Source organism: Chenopodium album, chromosome 16 (genome assembly GCF_948465745.1).
Source record: "Chenopodium album chromosome 16, dcCheAlbu1.1, whole genome shotgun sequence".
Classification (NCBI taxonomy): Eukaryota; Viridiplantae; Streptophyta; class Magnoliopsida; order Caryophyllales; family Amaranthaceae; genus Chenopodium; species Chenopodium album.
In genome coordinates, this window is record NC_137849.1 from 28,369,030 (window position 1) to 28,387,972 (window position 18,943).

At 33.5% G+C, this 18,943-nt stretch overlaps 1 protein-coding gene across 2 annotated transcripts; it reads left to right on the plus strand.

Moving 5' to 3' along the window:
• The first annotated feature begins 1,407 nt into the window (after positions 1 to 1,407).
• LOC145585069 (uncharacterized) lies at positions 1,408 to 5,917 on the plus strand. 2 transcript variants are annotated; one of them, XM_081641816.1, is made up of 5 exons: positions 1,408 to 1,764; positions 1,866 to 1,997; positions 2,554 to 2,718; positions 4,912 to 5,217; positions 5,579 to 5,917. In XM_081641816.1, exons 1-5 carry the CDS (start codon positions 1,483 to 1,485, stop codon positions 5,690 to 5,692), a joined length of 999 nt encoding a protein of 332 aa, XP_081497942.1. In that variant the 5' UTR covers positions 1,408 to 1,482; the 3' UTR covers positions 5,693 to 5,917. The 2 variants fall into 2 exon arrangements, with proteins under 2 accessions (XP_081497942.1, XP_081497940.1); XM_081641814.1 differs by having other exon boundaries at positions 1,415 to 1,764; positions 5,598 to 5,914.
• Positions 5,918 to 18,943: the final 13,026 nt, after the last annotated feature.

Below are 18,943 nucleotides of genomic sequence, written 5' to 3' on the forward strand. Positions count from 1 at the left end.
ACATCAATTATAATTTTGGAGGGAAAATTTTTAATGGCAAGACATGTGCCTAATTTTAAATTAAAATGATGTCAGCGGTTGCTACTTTAGTATTAGTTATAGATATATACAACTTGTTGGAGGATATGTGTTATAACAATTCCAGTCTGTAGATGATATTGTATAACCAATAGAAGATATCATCAAGCATATACATGATATCATGGAACCAATAGAGGAAATCATTGAACAAACAAATGATATATCATATATAGGTGAGATGATATCATATACATACACAGTACATGATATCATCTAGGATGATATCATGGAACCAATAGAGGGTATCATAGAATCAATAAAGGATTATTATAAATATAATAAATGATATCATAAAACCAATAGAGGATATCATCCAACAAACTAATAGAGGATATCATCCAGCCTACAAATGATATCATATAGCCATTATAACAATTAGAGGATATCATCTAGGCAATGGATGATATCATCGAGCTTATAAATGATATCATAGAACATATAAAGGATATCATCCGGCCTATAGATAATATCATGAAACCTATATAATAAAAGATATCATTGAACTAATAGAAGATATCATAGAACTAATACGGGATATCATTTAGACAATGGATGATAGCATCCAACTTATAGATGATATCATCTAGCTTATTATAGATGATGATATAATCTAGACAATTATTTAGTTTTATAAAAATAATTAAAAGGTCAACAATGGCGGAACCACCATTAAAGGTCCCGTACTAAGCTCATGGGTATGACATAACATGCTCATTTCTCAACCAAAATACATGTATTTGTTATCAAAACACTCACAATTCAACACACAATCACATAGGACAATCAATTACAATAATTATACATCACACAAGAAAGCCCTAAATCGAATTTTTTGGACATTTTTCGAAAAATCCGAGAATTTCAAGCAATTATCAAGCCAATTCAAGCATAAGTCATGGAAAATTATAATCAACAATCTTTGTATTCTCTATCATTTCCATCATCTTCTTCAATTCAAGCATAAATCATGGACAAATAAAATGGAGGAATTTAGGAGAAAGTTGAGGAGAGAGAAAGTAGGGGTAGGTTAAAGGCGAGGGAGGAGAGAGAAAGTAAAGTAGGATTGAGTGGGAGTACAGCGGGTGGTGGTGAGTGGAAATGAGGGTGTGAGAAGTTTGTATTGACAATAACTGGACTGACGAAATATTTAGTCAGGCTGTACTGACCCAATAGCTAGTAAAACGAAAAACGTTTGATATGAATACTAAAAATTGAGCAAGTTGATCTCTATATTAATTCTTGTAATGACATTCCCATTACCCTCTCCACACCCGATCTACACGTAAATTGACCAATATCAACTCTCGTGTTGACCCACACAACAATTACAAAGATCAAACCCATTTAGCCATTACCCATTCCAACAAAAGAAAGAAGAAAAACAAAGAAAATACTTGCAAAATGAAGAAGAAAAAAGTACTAGTAACAGGTGCATCAGGTTTCTTAGGCGGCAAACTCTGCCACGCCTTACTCAACAATGGCTACTCAGTCCGAGCTTTCGTCCGCCATTCCAGCAACCTCTCTTCCCTTCCCTCCACCTCTTCATCTACCCACTTTGAACTTTCCTTCGGCGATACAACCGACCTCGTCTCCCTCATCAACGCCGTCTCCGGTTGCGACATCGTCATCCATTCCGCCGCTCTCGTTGAGCCTTGGCTTCCTGATCCTTCTCGATTCTTCACTGTATTTTACACTCTCATTCAATTGTTTTCAATTTGAATTTTTTTAATTGATTGTGTTTTTGATGTTTGACTTTTAATTGATTATTATTTTGTTTTTTGTAGGTTAATGTTGATGGATTGAAGAATGTGATTCAAGCTTGTAAAGAAAGTGAATCAGTTCTGAAGATTATCTATACGTCGTCGTTTTTTGCTCTTGGGCCTACTGATGGTGGTGTCATTGCTGATGAGAATCAGGTGAATTATATACAAAGTATTTTGTAATAACTTTATTGAATATATATAGTTGACAATTTTGTTATAAATTCTAAAAATTAGGAAAATAGCGTTTTTAAATTGGAATTTAGTTGATGAATTTATATATATAGTCGCAAATTAATCTGATATGCCCCTATATTTTAATTATTGCAATGTAGGTTGAACTAAAATTTTGGAATTGTGTTAGGGCCTGTTCACATTTACTTAATTTCACTTCAGTTCAGCTCCAATCAGTTCAGTTCAGTTCAGTTTAGCTTCTAATTTCCCTCTCTCATAAAATATTCAGCTCAGCTCCAATTAGTTCAATTCAGTTCAGCTCCAATCAATTCAGTTCAGCTACGATGGACTATGTATCAAATATATGTATGTTACTTGAATGGAATCAATTTGTTACAAATATATTGTTTTTGAGAAAATTCAATGTATGAGTAAATTCTGCGAAAATTTTGATGTTTAGTTGTGTGTGTGAATTTCGCTTAAAAGTTATGTAATCTTGGGTTTTAAGCAAAATAGAAATTGTTTATTTAATTTGCAGGTACACCATGAGAAGTTCTTTTGTACAGAATATGAGAGGTCGAAGGTAGCGGCTGATAAGATAGCATTACAAGCTGCATCAGAGGGGGTTCCAATTGTTGCAGTCTATCCAGGAGTTATCTATGGTTCTGGCAAGCTTACGGCAGGAAATGTTGTGGCTAAATTGGTGAGTGAGAAAAGTTAAAGATATTGAAATGATGAAATGTTTACAAGTGATTTATATTTTGACTATCACTTCATCACTAGATTTTTGTGTATGCTAATGCATCATTGATCATCTTGGATTTAGGTTTTGCAACTGCTAGTTATTGCTCCTATATTCTAGTGACTGCAGTAATATGTGACCATTTGTATAGTTTTCCAATGCTTCACTGGTTGATCAACTCTCGTTGGAATTATCCTTAGTTTGTGAGCTGATAAATTTGCCTAAACAATGGGGGTAATATATGAATATTGGCTATTTGGCTAGGAATTTGGATAAGTTTACTTTCTGAGTTTGTGTGTATGGTTGTGTGCAGGGAGGGGGGGGGGGGGGGGGGGGGGGGGGGTGCATATCTTTTGTGTCATTATGTTAATCATAGATTCTCATACATCCTAGGTTGTAACCCCTATATATATTGTTTAATGTGAACATCCTAATTAAGGAGATTTACACAAACTTACATGAAAGATATGCACAGAATATATATTACAGAATATGATCATATTCTCTATCATATAGCATCTAATTACTTCTAATGGTTGAGCAAGTAAAATGTTGATCATGGTTTCGGGGTGTGGAGCCAAATGCCCAAATGTATCAGCGTATCGTATGAAAGTTAGCAGTTTATGTGTGAATTAGTCATATCGTTAGGTTCCTATAGAATGTACTTTTTTATTTTTTATTTTTTTTTTTAATCTTCTATTTCATACGTGCATGAACATCAACGAACCTTATATGTTTCAACTTATTTCGAACAAATTTCTTGCCAGTTCTTAAATTCTGACTAAAGGCATAAAATGTGATCGCACATGGATTTTTATGCCAACCTGCTATGCGTAATTGGATACAATCATATATAGTGTATGTTCTGTAATGTCTGCCCTGTAGGCCGCTGAATTTAGGGTTGTTCATGAACCAAGGTTACTTGTGAACTACTCAATGCTTAGCTTGGTAAAAAAATCGGCTCAAGCAAGGCTGGAGATCTTCACTAGTCAATCCTAAGCTATCCTATTGCATACAATAGCTAAATATTGGTATTAATCAATATACCAATCTTAATATTAGTGCTTTAAGATTTTTATAATTTTTTTTAATAAAGCTTCAATGTTATATACTTATTTTTGGTTCAGATTGCTTGGAAGCAATTTAGCAGTTGTAGATCCTAAGCCTGTGTCTATCAAAATCACTGTTTTTTATGACAACCTACTGAACGTAAATGATACAGAAACAAAAACTTTCATAGTTGGGAAATAATGACAGTTGTAGTAGTTACAAAAATGTTGATCATTTAGCTTGTGTTATGGACATTCAGAATTTCATCTCTGATAATTTTTCTCACTTATAGATAGTAAAGAGGACAGTAATTCCTTATACTTCAATATTGATAACCAAATTTGTGAGAATGACAACGGTCCGTCTTCTTATAGTGTTGAATTATTGGAATTCATGTTATCTGAACTCTAGATCTAAGAGTGGCAATAGTTATAATGATCGTTCCAGATTTTACTGAAGATAGTTCTAATTATCACATTAATATTTACATTGACAATTATCTTCATTCTCAAATCCGTAATGGCAGTTGGGTCCTAAGTGATTGTGACAATTACAGTGTAATTGAATACAATCATATATGTTGTATGCTCTGAAAATGTGTCCTTTTGGCAGTTTGATGAGGAACCATGGCTGTAATGATGCTCATTGTTACACCATATGTTGGTCTGTTAGTGAGATTTTACTATTACAAGATTGTTGAGGGAATTGGGTTTCTATTTTGGATACCCCAAGTCTTTATTTTATAGTAGCAACTAGCAACTGACTTATCATTTGTACTGAGAAAATGTCGTGATTGAATTATTTTCGAAATTGGTGTCCTGAAAGTTTGGCCACACGGCCCACACACAATATGGAAGATTGGAATTGATTTAAATCATTTATCTTATTTACAATAGGAAATGTAATTGAAGTACTGCATGAGCTGCTGCCTGTTAGGTATCTAATGTCAAACAACTGAGAATGCATTTCATTTTTGCTGGGCTTTGTGCTTGCTCTAACCTTCATCTTCGCTGGTATATATTGTATTATGGTTTCTCCCTTCATCCGACTTACGTAACTTTTTCTTCTTTTTTTTTTATTATTTTTTTTATTTTCTCCTGTCAGCTAATTGAACGCTTTAATTGGCGGCTACCTGGATATATTGGGCCTGGACATGACAAATATTCTTTTTGTCATGTTGATGATGTGGTGGAGGGACACATAGCAGCTATGGAAAAAGGTTGTCCTGGTGAACGATATTTACTTACCGGAGAGAACACATCATTCAAGTATGTTTTTGATGCTGCAGCTATCCTTACCAACACGAGTAAGCCCCGTTTGAGTCTTCCCATGTGGATGATTGAGGCTTATGGATGGATCTCGGTACTTATATCACGGATTACTGGAAATTTGCCATTGCTCAGTCCCCCGGTATTTTACCAATCCCAGACTCTCAGTAATTGGTTAACTTCTCTCCTTCTGTTTGGTAAAATTTAAATGCATAACCTATGATGATCAGGTCACTTCTAAGTTAATCTAGAAGAGTGTCACTTTTAGATAAAGGCATATAAAGTGCATGTTCATAAAATGAATATTATTTATGGGTCTGACTTAATTTGGTGCTGCTTGTCTTCGTCAAGTCACTGTATTGTAGTTTATGAGGTAGCAGTTAGCCAGTTATATAAATGCTCTGCTATCTCAGTCTAATTTCATGCTTTATTTCCCAGCCTTATATTCCCTTTATTTTTTTATTTTTTTTTGCTTGATAATTGTACACCTTTTGACATTTTAGAGGTTAAAATTTGGAGCAGACAGTAGCTGTGCTGCGGTGTCAATGGGCGTATTCATGTGGGAAAGCAAAGAAAGAGCTTGGTTACAACCCAAGAAGCTTGAAGGAAGGCCTTGAAGAGATGCTCCCGTGGTTGAAGGATTCAGGCTATATAAAATACTGATCTGTAACATTCATCCAAACTCTCTTGTAATTGCCATGCTTTTGTACTAATCCAGTAGTGCTTAATGCATTAAAGCCTTTTGAGTGTGTTGTTGCCTGACTCTCCTGTAAATAAAACTTGAGCCCGGTTTTTTTTTTTTTTTTTATTTATTTTTTTTAATAAGAAGAAAGAAAACATTATAAAACCATTTTCTTTCTACAGTAGCTAATCATCCTTAAAAATGACTACCATTATGAAATTAAGGAGAGATGAGAAAATAGCGAAGAGAATATATATATATATATATATATATATATATATATATATATATATATATATATATATATATATATATATATATATATATATATAGGGGAGAGATCCGGTGAGAACACCTATATATATGAGAACACTATACTTATGTGAGAACACTTTAAAATTTAGAACATTAGAAGAACTTTTTAGAACATATGCAACATCTTTTAGAACATCATACTTAACTTTCTGTAGTATAGCTTTTAAAACAAAATTCCTAGAAATTTAAAACCTAGACTCAATTATTCTTAACACATGTACTTCTTAGAAGAATAAACTTAGCTTTTTAGAATATAGTTTTAATTGGAACATGATACTTAAATTTTAAGACATTGAACTCAAAAAACAAATCTGAACATATGCAATATTTTTTAGAACATATGCAACATATTTTAGAACATATGTAACGTTATTTAGAACATACTTAAATATTTTCCGAACATAATCCGTTAGTATAGAACACAAATTGAAAATTGATTTTTACAACGAATTGATTCGAAATAAGTTTATTCTTGATTTTCAATGTAGCATAAAACAATTGAATTTTTGTTTTCTTAAATTCAATTAAAATTCCTTGAAATTTCAAAGTCTATATAATTTGACCAATTTGATTGATTTGGATTGATTTCACATACAAAGTTGTCAATTAAGCTTGGTTTACCTTTGATTAAGCTTCACAACTTGAAGTCTTGATTATAATTGTTCAAAAGTTGATACAAAACACACGAAATTCTTGAGCATGTGATGAAGGTGGTCATCGTGGGAGAGGAGAGAGAGTGGTGGACATGATGGCAGAGAGAAGAGAAAGAATGTTGGCTGGTGGTGGAGGTGGCGGCGTAAAAGTTATGGAACATGCGGTAGTAGTGATGGAGGAGCTATAGATTAGATAGTGTTGTGGGGAGAGGAGAGAGAATGTTGAGGTTGAAGATGATGAGTTTAGTTTATTTTCAGAACATTTACCTTAGCATATTAGAACATAGATGTGTTCTCATATATAAAGTTTTCTCACATAAGAGAGGTGTTCTCACATGAGCCTCTCCCTATATATATATATATATATATACTTCCTCCGTTCTGTTTTTATTGCACCGTAAGGGATTTTACGCTTGTCAATACATTACTTTAGCTATCAATATCTTCAATTATACTTTAGTAAAAATTATTAAAATTTGATATTTGAAAAGTAGAGTTCGATACGAATCTAAGTAGATTCTACATGACTATATTTTTCCTAATGTATAAATCACAAATTATGGTCAAAGAAAATAAGTGAATAGTGTAAAAGTACTAATGATACAATAAAATAAAGACGGAGGAAGTATATATATATATATATATATATATATATATGTATATATATATATATATATATATATCAAATGAGAAGCTCTTTAAAATGATAAGGGTGAGAAGGATTTTATGTGCATAATTTTTACACTTGAATGTGCATATTTTTTGACTCAATAAAATGTGCATGATTTTACTTCTAAATGTGCAGAATATTTACTCCACTGGTTCATTATTCACCTAATACAGCCTACTTCTTTTTCTCCCTCATCCTCGTATACATCAAGATGATACATGTGTTCTATCGAAAGAAACCTTGAATTAATTGTGCATAAATTTTAAACTAATTCTGCGTATTTTTACTACAAACTATGCATAATAATTCTCCATTTACTCATCAGCTTTAAGACCCTTCGATTCTCTCCCTTATCCTCTGTTGTTGCAGATATTAAGCTAAATGTGCATCCTTTTGAACTACAAATGCAAAATTTATCAACAAGAATACTAATTGTGAATTCATCTAGTTACAAGTTATTTAGGAAAACAATACAACTACTTACAAAAATATATATTGGAATAATACTTGCTTTTTTACTCTGTACCTCCTTGTTGTGGCTCCATTGACGACATTAGCTTGAGAATTTTCTCCAGATAAGATATTAGGGCCTATTATTGTGTATAGTGTATAGTTATCAGGCCTATCTCATGAGCCCTATTCTATTTGCTAGGTTGTATATATACGCTTGCTATACTCTAATGAAAACTACGGAAATTATTTCGTGACATGGTATCGGAGCCAATCAAACTCTAAATCCCTAAATTTCTAAATTCTATATTCTAAATCTCTACACTGCATTTCTGAATTTTTTTTACAATCTGAATCGAATTTCAACCTCGATTATTTTGCTTCGAAATCCTGGAAACTAATTTCTGGTTCGATTTATATTTTCTGGTATTGGAAACTAATTTCTTTGGACCCTAATTTCTATTCTACTACTTCGGATTGTTGGTTCGAATTTCTCAGACATTCATTGATCGATATTGGTGTATGACACTCATCCTATGTCTTCTTCTATTACTCCCAAACTCAAGTCGAATCTCTATTGTACACATTGTAATCGTACGGGTCACGATTACAATGGTTGTTTTCTAGTTCATGGCTTACCCGAATGGTGGCTGACCAAATATGGTCATCAACGTCGCTCGGCTGCCGATTCTACTACTCTATTTGGTGCTTCCTCTTTGCTTGTTGTTTCTATGCCGCAAGGTCTGCCTTGTGGAGCTGCTACTGCCTTGCCTCCTGCCGCTACTCTGCCTGCTTCTACAGCTCTACCTGCTGCTGGTTTGTATGCCACGGCTGTTGCCCCTGTAATCAACCCTGCTGTCACAGCCAGCCACGGGCAGTCCGTGGCAACTGCCAGCCATAGGCAGCCCGTGTCCCCTACTGCCACAACTACTTGGGCCAGCCACGGGCAGTCCGTGGCAACTTCTGCCAGCCACAGGCAGGCCGTGGCCCCTGCTGCCTCCTCTACATTACCACTACACTCTATTAACGCCACTACTCCCCTCTTGGGTGCTGTATTCGATCCTCCTACTAATTATGCTGATGATGGTTATTTGTTGTCTTCGTGGATAATTGACACCGGTGCATCCCATCATGTTACCGGCAATGAGAAATTTCTACAAGATGCTCACTTCATCACTTCTTGTCTTGTTGGTCTTCCCGATGGTGCTAAGGCCATGGCTACTAAGGAGGGTCGTGTTGTCTTGGCGGATGGCATTTCTCTTGAAAATGTTCTATTTGTTCCGCAATTAAATTGCAATTTGATTTCGGTGTCTAAGTTGATTGATGACTCTAATTGCTTTGTCCGATTCACTAATTCTCTTTGTGCTATACAGGATCAATCCTCGGGGAGCTTAATTGGAGGTGGTGAACGAATAGATGGACTATATTATTTCCGGCGTCTCCCGAAAGTGTGTGCAATCACGGGTCCAGCGATTTCTACATTTGAGTTGTGGCATCGTCGTTTGGGGCATCCGTCGGAGAAAATTGTCAAATTGCTTCCTGCTATTCGAGGTAGTATTGGTACTAAGTGTTTACATAAAGCATGTTAAATTTGTCCTCTAGCTAAACAAACCCGTGACAGTTTTCCTGATAGTGATAGTCGTGCTAGTCGTATTCTTGAAATGATACATTATGATTTGTGGGGACCGTATAAGACGGCTTCTACTTGTGGTGCTCATTATTTTTTGACTATTGTTGATGATTTCTCGAGAGGTGTTTGGGTTTATTTGTTGAATGATAAAACTGAAGTTTATTCTTCTTTTCTCTCATTTTTTGCTATGGTTAAAACTCAGTTTGATGTTACTGTTAAGTGTGTAAGGAGTGATAATGGAACCGAATTCAAACACATGCTTCCCTATTTTGATGAACATGGAATTCTATTTCAAACCTCTTGTGTTGGTACCCCTCAACAAAATGGTCGGGTAGAGCGTAAACACCAACATATATTAAATGTAGGAAGAGCATTGATGTTTCAAGGCAATTTGCCGATTGATTTGTGGGGAGAGTGTATTCTTGGGGCAGTTTATGTTATTAATCGCACTCATTCTATCTTACTTGATAAGAAAACTCCATATGAAATGCTTTTTGGCAAACAACCTGATTTTGATACATTGCGTGTTTTTGGGTGTCTTTGCTTTGATCATAACCAAAGGGCTAAGGGTGACAAATTTGCTCCTAGGAGTAGGAAATGTGTGTTTGTGGGTTACCCTCATGGCAAAAAGGGTTGGAAGGTGTATGATTTAGAAACCGGTGTTATTTTTGTTTCCCGTGATGTTAAATTTCATGAGAATGAATTTCCGTTTGTGGAAGATGGTGATTCGGTTCTTTCTACTGTGGGTGCCGAGAGTGGGACTAATGACTATGTTGGTGTTGATCACGATTTTCTTGATGATTTGGAATATGTATTAGAGGTTAGTGAGGGTTCTCTTGTGCCCGAACACTCATCACAACCCCGTGCTACGGCTTCTACCCCCCACGGGTCACCTGAGGCTGCTGTTCATGACCACGACAGTCCCGAGGTGTCCCCTGTCCCCACTGCTGCTTCCTCGGTCACTGGTACGGGCAGCCTTGATGTGGTTGTTCCGGAGCCCTCTTCTACTTCTCCTATTGCGTTGGACCGTGATCAACGTCTAAGGCAACCCCCGGGGTGGCACCGGGATTATGTCGCACACACTATATCTCTACCTAGTCCATCTATCTCGCAATGTTCATCGCCTACTCCATGCTCCTCAGGTACTTCTTACCCCTTAGCGCATTTTGTGAATTGTGATAAATTTTCTGTGCCACACCGTGTTTTTATTGCAGCTGTTGATACGGTAGTTGAGCCTCGTAATTTCAAGGAGGCAATGCAAAATGAGGGGTGGAAGGCGGCTATGCAAACAGAAATTGATGCATTAGAAAAAAATGGCACATGGGTAATGGAAAAATTGCCTCCGAGTAAGAAAGCTCTTGGGTGTCGCTGGGTTTACAAGGTCAAACTTAATTCTGATGGCACACTCGAGAGATTAAAGGCTCGTCTTGTTATCTTTGGTAATCATCAGGTTGAGGGTATTGATTACAATGAGACTTTTGCTCCTGTGGCTAAAATGGTCACTGTTCGGGCTTTTCTTGCTGTTGCTGCTGCAAAGAATTAGGAATTGCATCAGATGGATGTCCACAATGCATTTCTTCATGGTGATCTTGATGAGGAAGTTTATATGAAGCTTCCCCCTGGGTTTTATGGTTCTCAATCTGGTTTGGTGTGTCGTCTTCTGAAGTCATTGTATGGTCTTCGACAAGCACCTCGTTGTTGGTATTCTAAATTGGCCGCCTCTCTGAAAAGGTACGGATTTGTGCAATCGTACTCTGACTATTCTCTTTTTACTCTGCAATCTGGTTCTATTCAACTTAGTGTTCTTGTCTATGTTGATGATTTGATAATTTCTGGTAATGATTCTTCTGCGATTTCAACATTCAAGTCATACTTGAGTGACTATTTTCATATGAAAGATTTGGGTGTTTTGAAGTATTTTCTTGGTGTTGAGGTAGCTCGTAGTCCGGAAGGCATATTTTTATGCCAACGGAAATATACACTTGACATTATTGCAGAATCTGGTTTGCTAGGTGCTCGTCCGGCAGGTACTCCTATTGAGCAGAATCATACTCTGGCGAAATCAGAGTCCTCTTTCTTTTCTGATCCAGAGCAGTATCGACGGCTTGTGGGTCGTCTGATTTATTTATCTTTTACTAGACCGGATTTGGCATATGCGGTGCATATTTTATCTCAATTTATGCAACACCTGCGGCAGGACCATTGGGAAGCGGCTCTTCGTACAGTGCGATACTTGAAGGGATGTCCGGGTCAGGGTATTGTTTTGAGTTCAGATTGTGATTTACATATTACAGGTTGGTGTGATTCAGATTGGGCAGGTTGTCCCTTGTCGCGCCGTTCTATCTCTGGCTGGTTGGTGTTTCTTGGTGCTTCTCCTGTATCTTGGAAGACTAAGAAACAGGACACTGTGGCCAAGTCTTCTTCAGAGGCCGAATTCCGCTCAATGTCTAAAACTACTGATGAGTTGAAATGGTTGAAGGCCCTTCTTCTGAGTTTGGGTGTCTCGCATCCCCGTGCTATGAGTTTGTTTTGTGATAATCAATCTGCGTTGTATATTGCGAAGAATCCGGTTTTCCATGAGCGTACCAAGCACATTGAGGTGGATTGTTATTATCTTCGTGATGCGATTCAGGATGGTATCATTAGTCCGTCGTATGTGAAGACAACAGATCAATTAGCGGATATATTCACCAAGGCTTTGAGTAAAAGTCAATTCATGTATTTACTTGGCAAGTTGGGCATTTGTGATTTGCATGCTCCAACTTGAGGGGGGGTATTAGGGCCTATTATTGTGTATAGTGTATAGTTATCGGGCCTATCTCATGAGCCCTATTCTATTTGCTAGGTTGTATATATACGCTTGCTATACTCTAATGAAAACTACGGAAATTATTTCGTGACATAAGAATAAGAAACACGAGTAAAGCTAGAAATTTAGCAATTATAAAATTATGGTTCTTGATTAATTCCAAAAGTTATATATAAATTTAAACTTAGCTTTGAAAAGAAGTGGGAGATTTGAGGAGTGAGAAATACAAAAGTTATGGAGTTGTGTTGAAAAATGAAGCAATAAACAGAGTTGTCCATGGAAGGTAGCAGCAGATGATATCGGGCTTTTCAGTTTCTTTTTGGTCTGATTTTTTTTCTCTTAAAAAAAATAAAATAAAATTAGGCTTGTTTCCAGCTTTTGCACGGTCCGCTAGATTAAAAGATTTGAAGGGTTAGCATTATATATATATATATATATATATATATATATATATATATATATATATATATATATATATATATATATATATATATATATATATATATACATACAATATAATTAGAGTTTGTTTGGGTAAGAATTTAAACCCTAGATCTATCTAAAATATTCTGGAAACATACAAAGAGGATAATGGATATCCACATAATTTTTCATAACACTCCCTCTTAGATTTCCACTATCGAAGATTGTGCCTCGTTAAAACCTTAATAGGAAAAACTCTGTGAGATAAAAACCTAATTAAGGAAAAAAAGAGTTAAACATTCTTCGTAATACGTTTACAATGTTGCCTCATTAAAAATCTTACCAGGAAAAGCCAATGTGGGACAAAACTATGGTCAAGGAAAAAAGAGTACAGCGCGTATTTTCTCCCCCTGATGAATACATAACGTATTAACGTGAAATCTTCCAGTGCAATAAATCCGACGCGATATGGTTGGGTAACTTCTTCCATGTAGCAGAACACCATTTCTTGATGATTGATCCTTTCAAATTGAACTTGAATCTTCAAATCTTCACATGGACTTATTGAGGCGTCTTCATTTCTTCATACTTGTGGAAATAATACAAGTGTTTACTACTATTTCATTCGATAGTTTTGTTTCGAATTATCATAACAATTAGATGTATGTCTTCTTCTGAAGGTCATATATACTACAAATTGATGATCAATAATTGATCACATTATCCAAACATAATTTCATGACAACACTTGATATCATCATATATATTTCATTTTCCAGTATCATATGAATTAAGAAATTAAACTAATTACTTATTTTGCTCATGGCTCTATGGACCATAAGAATATTATTCTCACTCAATGGTATCTCAACTTTATTCTTTAATTAAACATTTCATGTTTTATATGAGAGTTCGCAAATGAATACATAGACTTGTTGAATCTCACATACTCAAACTTCAGGTTGAGATATTGATGATGTATTCATATTGACTTTTCATGAGTTTGATAATTATTGCAATATTCAAGATATAAAATATGTAGGGGCTGGGTATTTAAATACGTCATATATAAGTTATCCAGGAACTCTTCTTACATGAATCATAATAAGCTATTATTAAAACGATGTCATCAATAATTTCATCACTAGTGTAAGCCCATTGGAATATAAATAATTCTTTGTAAGTTCCCATCAATGTTGTATATACACCTTACAATACATTAGATAGACATTCACACATACCACAATTATTATACAGAAACTAGCTAGTGCATGCAATATGAGATATAAGAATCATGATAGGATATTGAACAAAATATACAATGAGTAATGCATCTAACAACTTCCTAAACATGCAATAAGCAATCCATTAACCTATGACTCACTCATGCACATGGATATAAGACTCAAATTAATGCAAGACACTGTAGAGTGTGGATTTAAAAATCCATATTTCATTGGACTTCTTGTCCATGATAACTTTTGATGATTATCATTATGTCGACATCATAATGGATATATGTTTTAGATCCCTTATTCAATAGTCCATTCTATCATGCATATACAAATTATTCATCGGTTCCATTGTGTACCGGTATCATAAAATTACTTTAATGTACATTTCGCATGCTATTTTATGATATCTGAATACATTTTTCATTGGTACCATCATATCTTTTCTTACATAATAGGCCATCTATTATAATAATTCAGATATCTATATCACCTATCAATGGTATTTCTCACACTATGGTATTAATATACTATTATTATACTTTAAAAGTATCAATTGCACTATCTTGCCATATATCACATATTTATATTGGAACCGATTATACAAACTACACTTCAGGTGTAGTGATTTAATGAAAAATTAGCAAGATCTATCTTAATGTATGCACATAATATCATTATCACTATAATTAAAATATATCTCTTTATGCCTCTAGATGGGTCATAACGGTATACAAAACAAATAATAGATGTGCAACATATGTTGATACAAAAGTTGGCATATAACTTTACAAAGTATCATTAGAGGGATCAACTAATTATAATTTTATAATTTTGCCAACTTATTTCAATTTTTCCCTCCTAAGTTGGTAAAATATCTCAAATATTGGGGCAATTCTTCACCAAATTAGAATATAATTTCATGTGCAACAAATTTCATCTCGTAGGATAATAATATATATTCAACAAATTTCTATCTCTTCTGGAGAATAATGAAATTTTGTTCTCTTCTAGATATCAATATTAATAGAGGGGTAATAAATTGTGCAGTTGTCTAATTTCTTATTCTATTTTTTATGTGCTAACATACAATAGCCCCAATCAAGAGAATTGTTATACAAATATAAACTTTCTTGTAATTTCACTAGGTGGTGGTCTTCGGGATCACTAGAAATATTGATAGTATGATACTAGTTACTTAAAATTTCCACATATAACTTGTACGTGGTGAGCTTCTGGTCACCTCATATTTGTCAACATGTAAATTATTCTAGTGAACCAATTATAAACCAATATATTATCTCTTGAACTTTTCTTTAACACAAACTATTAAAATTCACAATCCAAATATAGCTCAAGCTCAATGTTATGTCTTGCCATTCAATTTATTTCATATATTTAACATGAGAGAGTGTCAGCACATTATTTCTTTTATATCAAATAAAACTTTAGGTTTTCATAACGGGAATTTATTAAACCCTAGATGGCCTAATTATTAATTATCACATCCAATCACTTTTCCTTTAGTATTTAAATTATGGTCACTTTTATAATATTGGTGATCACCTTATTAGAGATACTTTATGCATGTCCATGAATATGATGTGATATAAGTACACCAATGTGTTTCTTTCTACAATTGGTAAGACAATTAACTAATACTCATACTCCACTGGAGCATTGATTGTAATCTTGATACATGCTAACCCTGTTGGACAACATTTTAATTATACTCTTTTGGAGTACTTTATATAATCATATTACATTTTAATGTAATAGAAATGATCTCTTCAGGAGATACATCAAAATGTGTCACTTTTTCAAATTTGTCATTGTCAATTAGTGCTCCTTTCCTCTTCCAAGGATTCTTATCGTTGTAACCCTTTGGATTACCACACTTCAGGTGTGCTAGTTCAATAATAACTGATCTTGTCTATCTAGGACATCAACTTAATGTGTACATTTATAGCTAGTATATAGGTAATGACATTTATTCATATCCATCTTAAGGATGGTGTCATTTTAAATATTTGATTATCATGTGGCCACCTCTATTAAATAAATTATTGATATTTAGGCTAGTGTATGTACCAAACTAATCATCAACATATTTAATTATTCATGTGCAAGGATTACATAAAAACAATGGAATAAACACTATCTCCCCCTAATCCTTGCATATGGGGGTATAAAAATAGTCCAACAATCTTTAAATCCCTTGCTCCTTTTAAGCCATAAATTCTTTTAGCAATGCATGTATCAAATATAATAAAATTATTCTTATAAACTCGTACTCGTAACTCTTGCCCAATTATATTAATCTTTATATTGAAAATTCTTAAAACTATGGGCATAATAAATACATTTTTCAAGCAAGTGGCTCAAAATATCATGTGTAATTACTTGAACTCATAACACTTTTTTTTTTTTTTTTTTTTTTTTTTTTTTTTTTTTGTTCAAATAGATATTCTTATGAACTTTTCCATGAATAATATAATTAAAATAATATCACGCAAACATGCTTAGTTTTCTTTCAAGCATGCAATTTCTCATTCACTTCTAGGAATGAGCTAGTGAGTCTAGTTAGCTATCATTTACCAATTTGATCTCACATAGAATTTGCTATTAAAAATATTCAACCAAAAGAAAAAGACATCAACTCTTTAAAAATATATATATATATTTTACCATGGTGGATAATCTAGTCAACATACTTTAAAAACTATATTAGTCATTTCTGTTTTCGTATTATTCTTGAGGGTATTTGACCCTTGCTTTCATAAATTTAGGTAACTTCAGATCCAATATATTATATGTTCAAATAACTCTATTATTCCAATAATCTAATTTTATGTAGACATATACTATCAAATACAATTGATATTAATCACACATCACACATCAATCATGACAATATATTCTACAATACTATCAACTTAAATATTAATATGACCATGATACTAAGTTCAATTCAATTGTAATTTTAAAACATGTACATGAACAAAATCTAGAACTTCTAATCCAAGAATGATAGAAAGATGAATAATACAACATGTTGTGAATTGTGATATTATTAAAGAGTTGAGGAATGATAATACTTTCACTAATCAAAGGAAACATATTTATAATACATGCGAATAATACAAAAGATAGCTATATATGCACTATAACAGAATATAAGACATGCACATAGCTTCTTATAATTACAAGAGCTAGCATATAACAGAATATAAGACATGCACATAGCTTCTTATAATTAGAAAGGGTTGAATAATTCAATTCTTATCATCAATGAAATACAATTTACTCGGTATTATAGATTACTAGCATTACATTACATATGTTTTCCCATTATGTTGAAAAACATGAAATAGTTTTTATATTACCATCACAATTATAATTCATTAATCAACTAATTTCATATTTGATTGACAAAATAAAGGATTGCACTCATATCATATTCAACATTAAAAGATGATCATTGTGATTGTACAACATAATTTCCTATCAACATATCAAAACATCCATGTGGCCAGTGAATTAAATTATGACACCCAACATAAAATAGTATGCTACAAATATAGTACAAAGAATTTTAATCACCATAGCATAAGAGTATCACAAATCACTCACAAATACTTGTGATTCTCCTATCAATTAATCGGCATATATAATACCTCGAAGAAATCGAATTGTATCAAAAATTTTGTCAACAAAAACATTCACATTTGACAACCCGCCTTAAATAATAAGATATAATAGATTAATGTAGCGTATGATTACACAATCGCATTAATCAATATGGATCATTAACTGATACTAACGGTGATAATTGAAACACAAATCTATTGAATTAGATCATCAACGTAGCTTTCAAAGTAAAAAAAAAAAAAATCGAGACATTAAACCCTTAAACAGTTGAACGTATCAACATCATCCAATTAAGCTTATGTAATGCTTCATTATATTATAAAATATTAACAATGATAATCATTAATCAAGCATTAATGAATTACAGTAGAAATATTAAAGCATAATAATCATGAATATTAGAATATATGTACAAAAATTAAGTTATTTAATCAATTGTATAAAATAATAAAGTAGACAGCAGTCATGGCTCATGGTTTGTCGGCATCTTAGCGGCACATAACAAACAAATTAAAGACTTAAATGGTTATACACCTATATATATAAGTATGCATACACTGATGCAACACAAAGCATATGGGCTAAGACTAAAGAAGTTTAAGCTAATAGGAAAATAGAGAGAACAAATTACTATTATATGACTTTCCTTGATTTATCTGTTTAGAATAACAAAACTTATTGTATTCGTATTCAACTTTGCAAAATTGAACCATTAATTTAGAGATATGCGGAGGGGTTAAGTGCTATAAGTCTATAATTAAAATAGATACTCTACAATTATAGCAATTAAACAATAATCCCCTAGCAAAACAATAATTTGTACTTTGTATATAGGACAAACAAAACATACTTACACGGTGTTAATCCGTGGGAAAGATGGAAAGTATGTAGAAGTTGCATATCCCCTTTGATAATACATTATTAAGGCTGATCACGCTGTCCAAGCTCGATGATGATTGCTATCTAATCCCGATGATGAATTTCGTTTTCTTTATCAGCTATAGATTGGTGTTCCACAAATATTTTCAAAGAGCAGTAGCAATTAATCACGTACTTTTGTAATTGGTTAGAGAGTGGTGCTAATAACATGTTGTGAAATAAAGAGAACGAGAGAGAAATTTTAGGGAGAGAATCAATCAGTATCTATCTATTCCATTGACGAGGTATATCTATATACAATATAATTAGGGTTTGTTTAGGTAAGAATTTAAACCCTAGATCTATCTAGAATATTCTGGAAACATACAAAGGGGATAATGGATATCTACACAATTTTTCATAACAATATAGAATATCCTAGAATTATCAATAAGAGTATAATGGGTATCCACTAAATACATATATTATATAACA

Bases quoted from the DNA above. Each gene is read 5' to 3' on its own strand.
- LOC145585069 (XM_081641814.1), top strand. From the start codon at position 1,483: ATGAAGAAGAAAAAAGTACTAGTAACAGGTGCATCAGGTTTCTTAGGC. The intron at 1,765-1,865 runs GTATTTTACACT...TGTTTTTTGTAG, and splicing joins ATCCTTCTCGATTCTTCACT to GTTAATGTTGATGGATTGAA. The intron at 2,719-4,911 runs GTGAGTGAGAAA...TTCTCCTGTCAG, and splicing joins GAAATGTTGTGGCTAAATTG to CTAATTGAACGCTTTAATTG.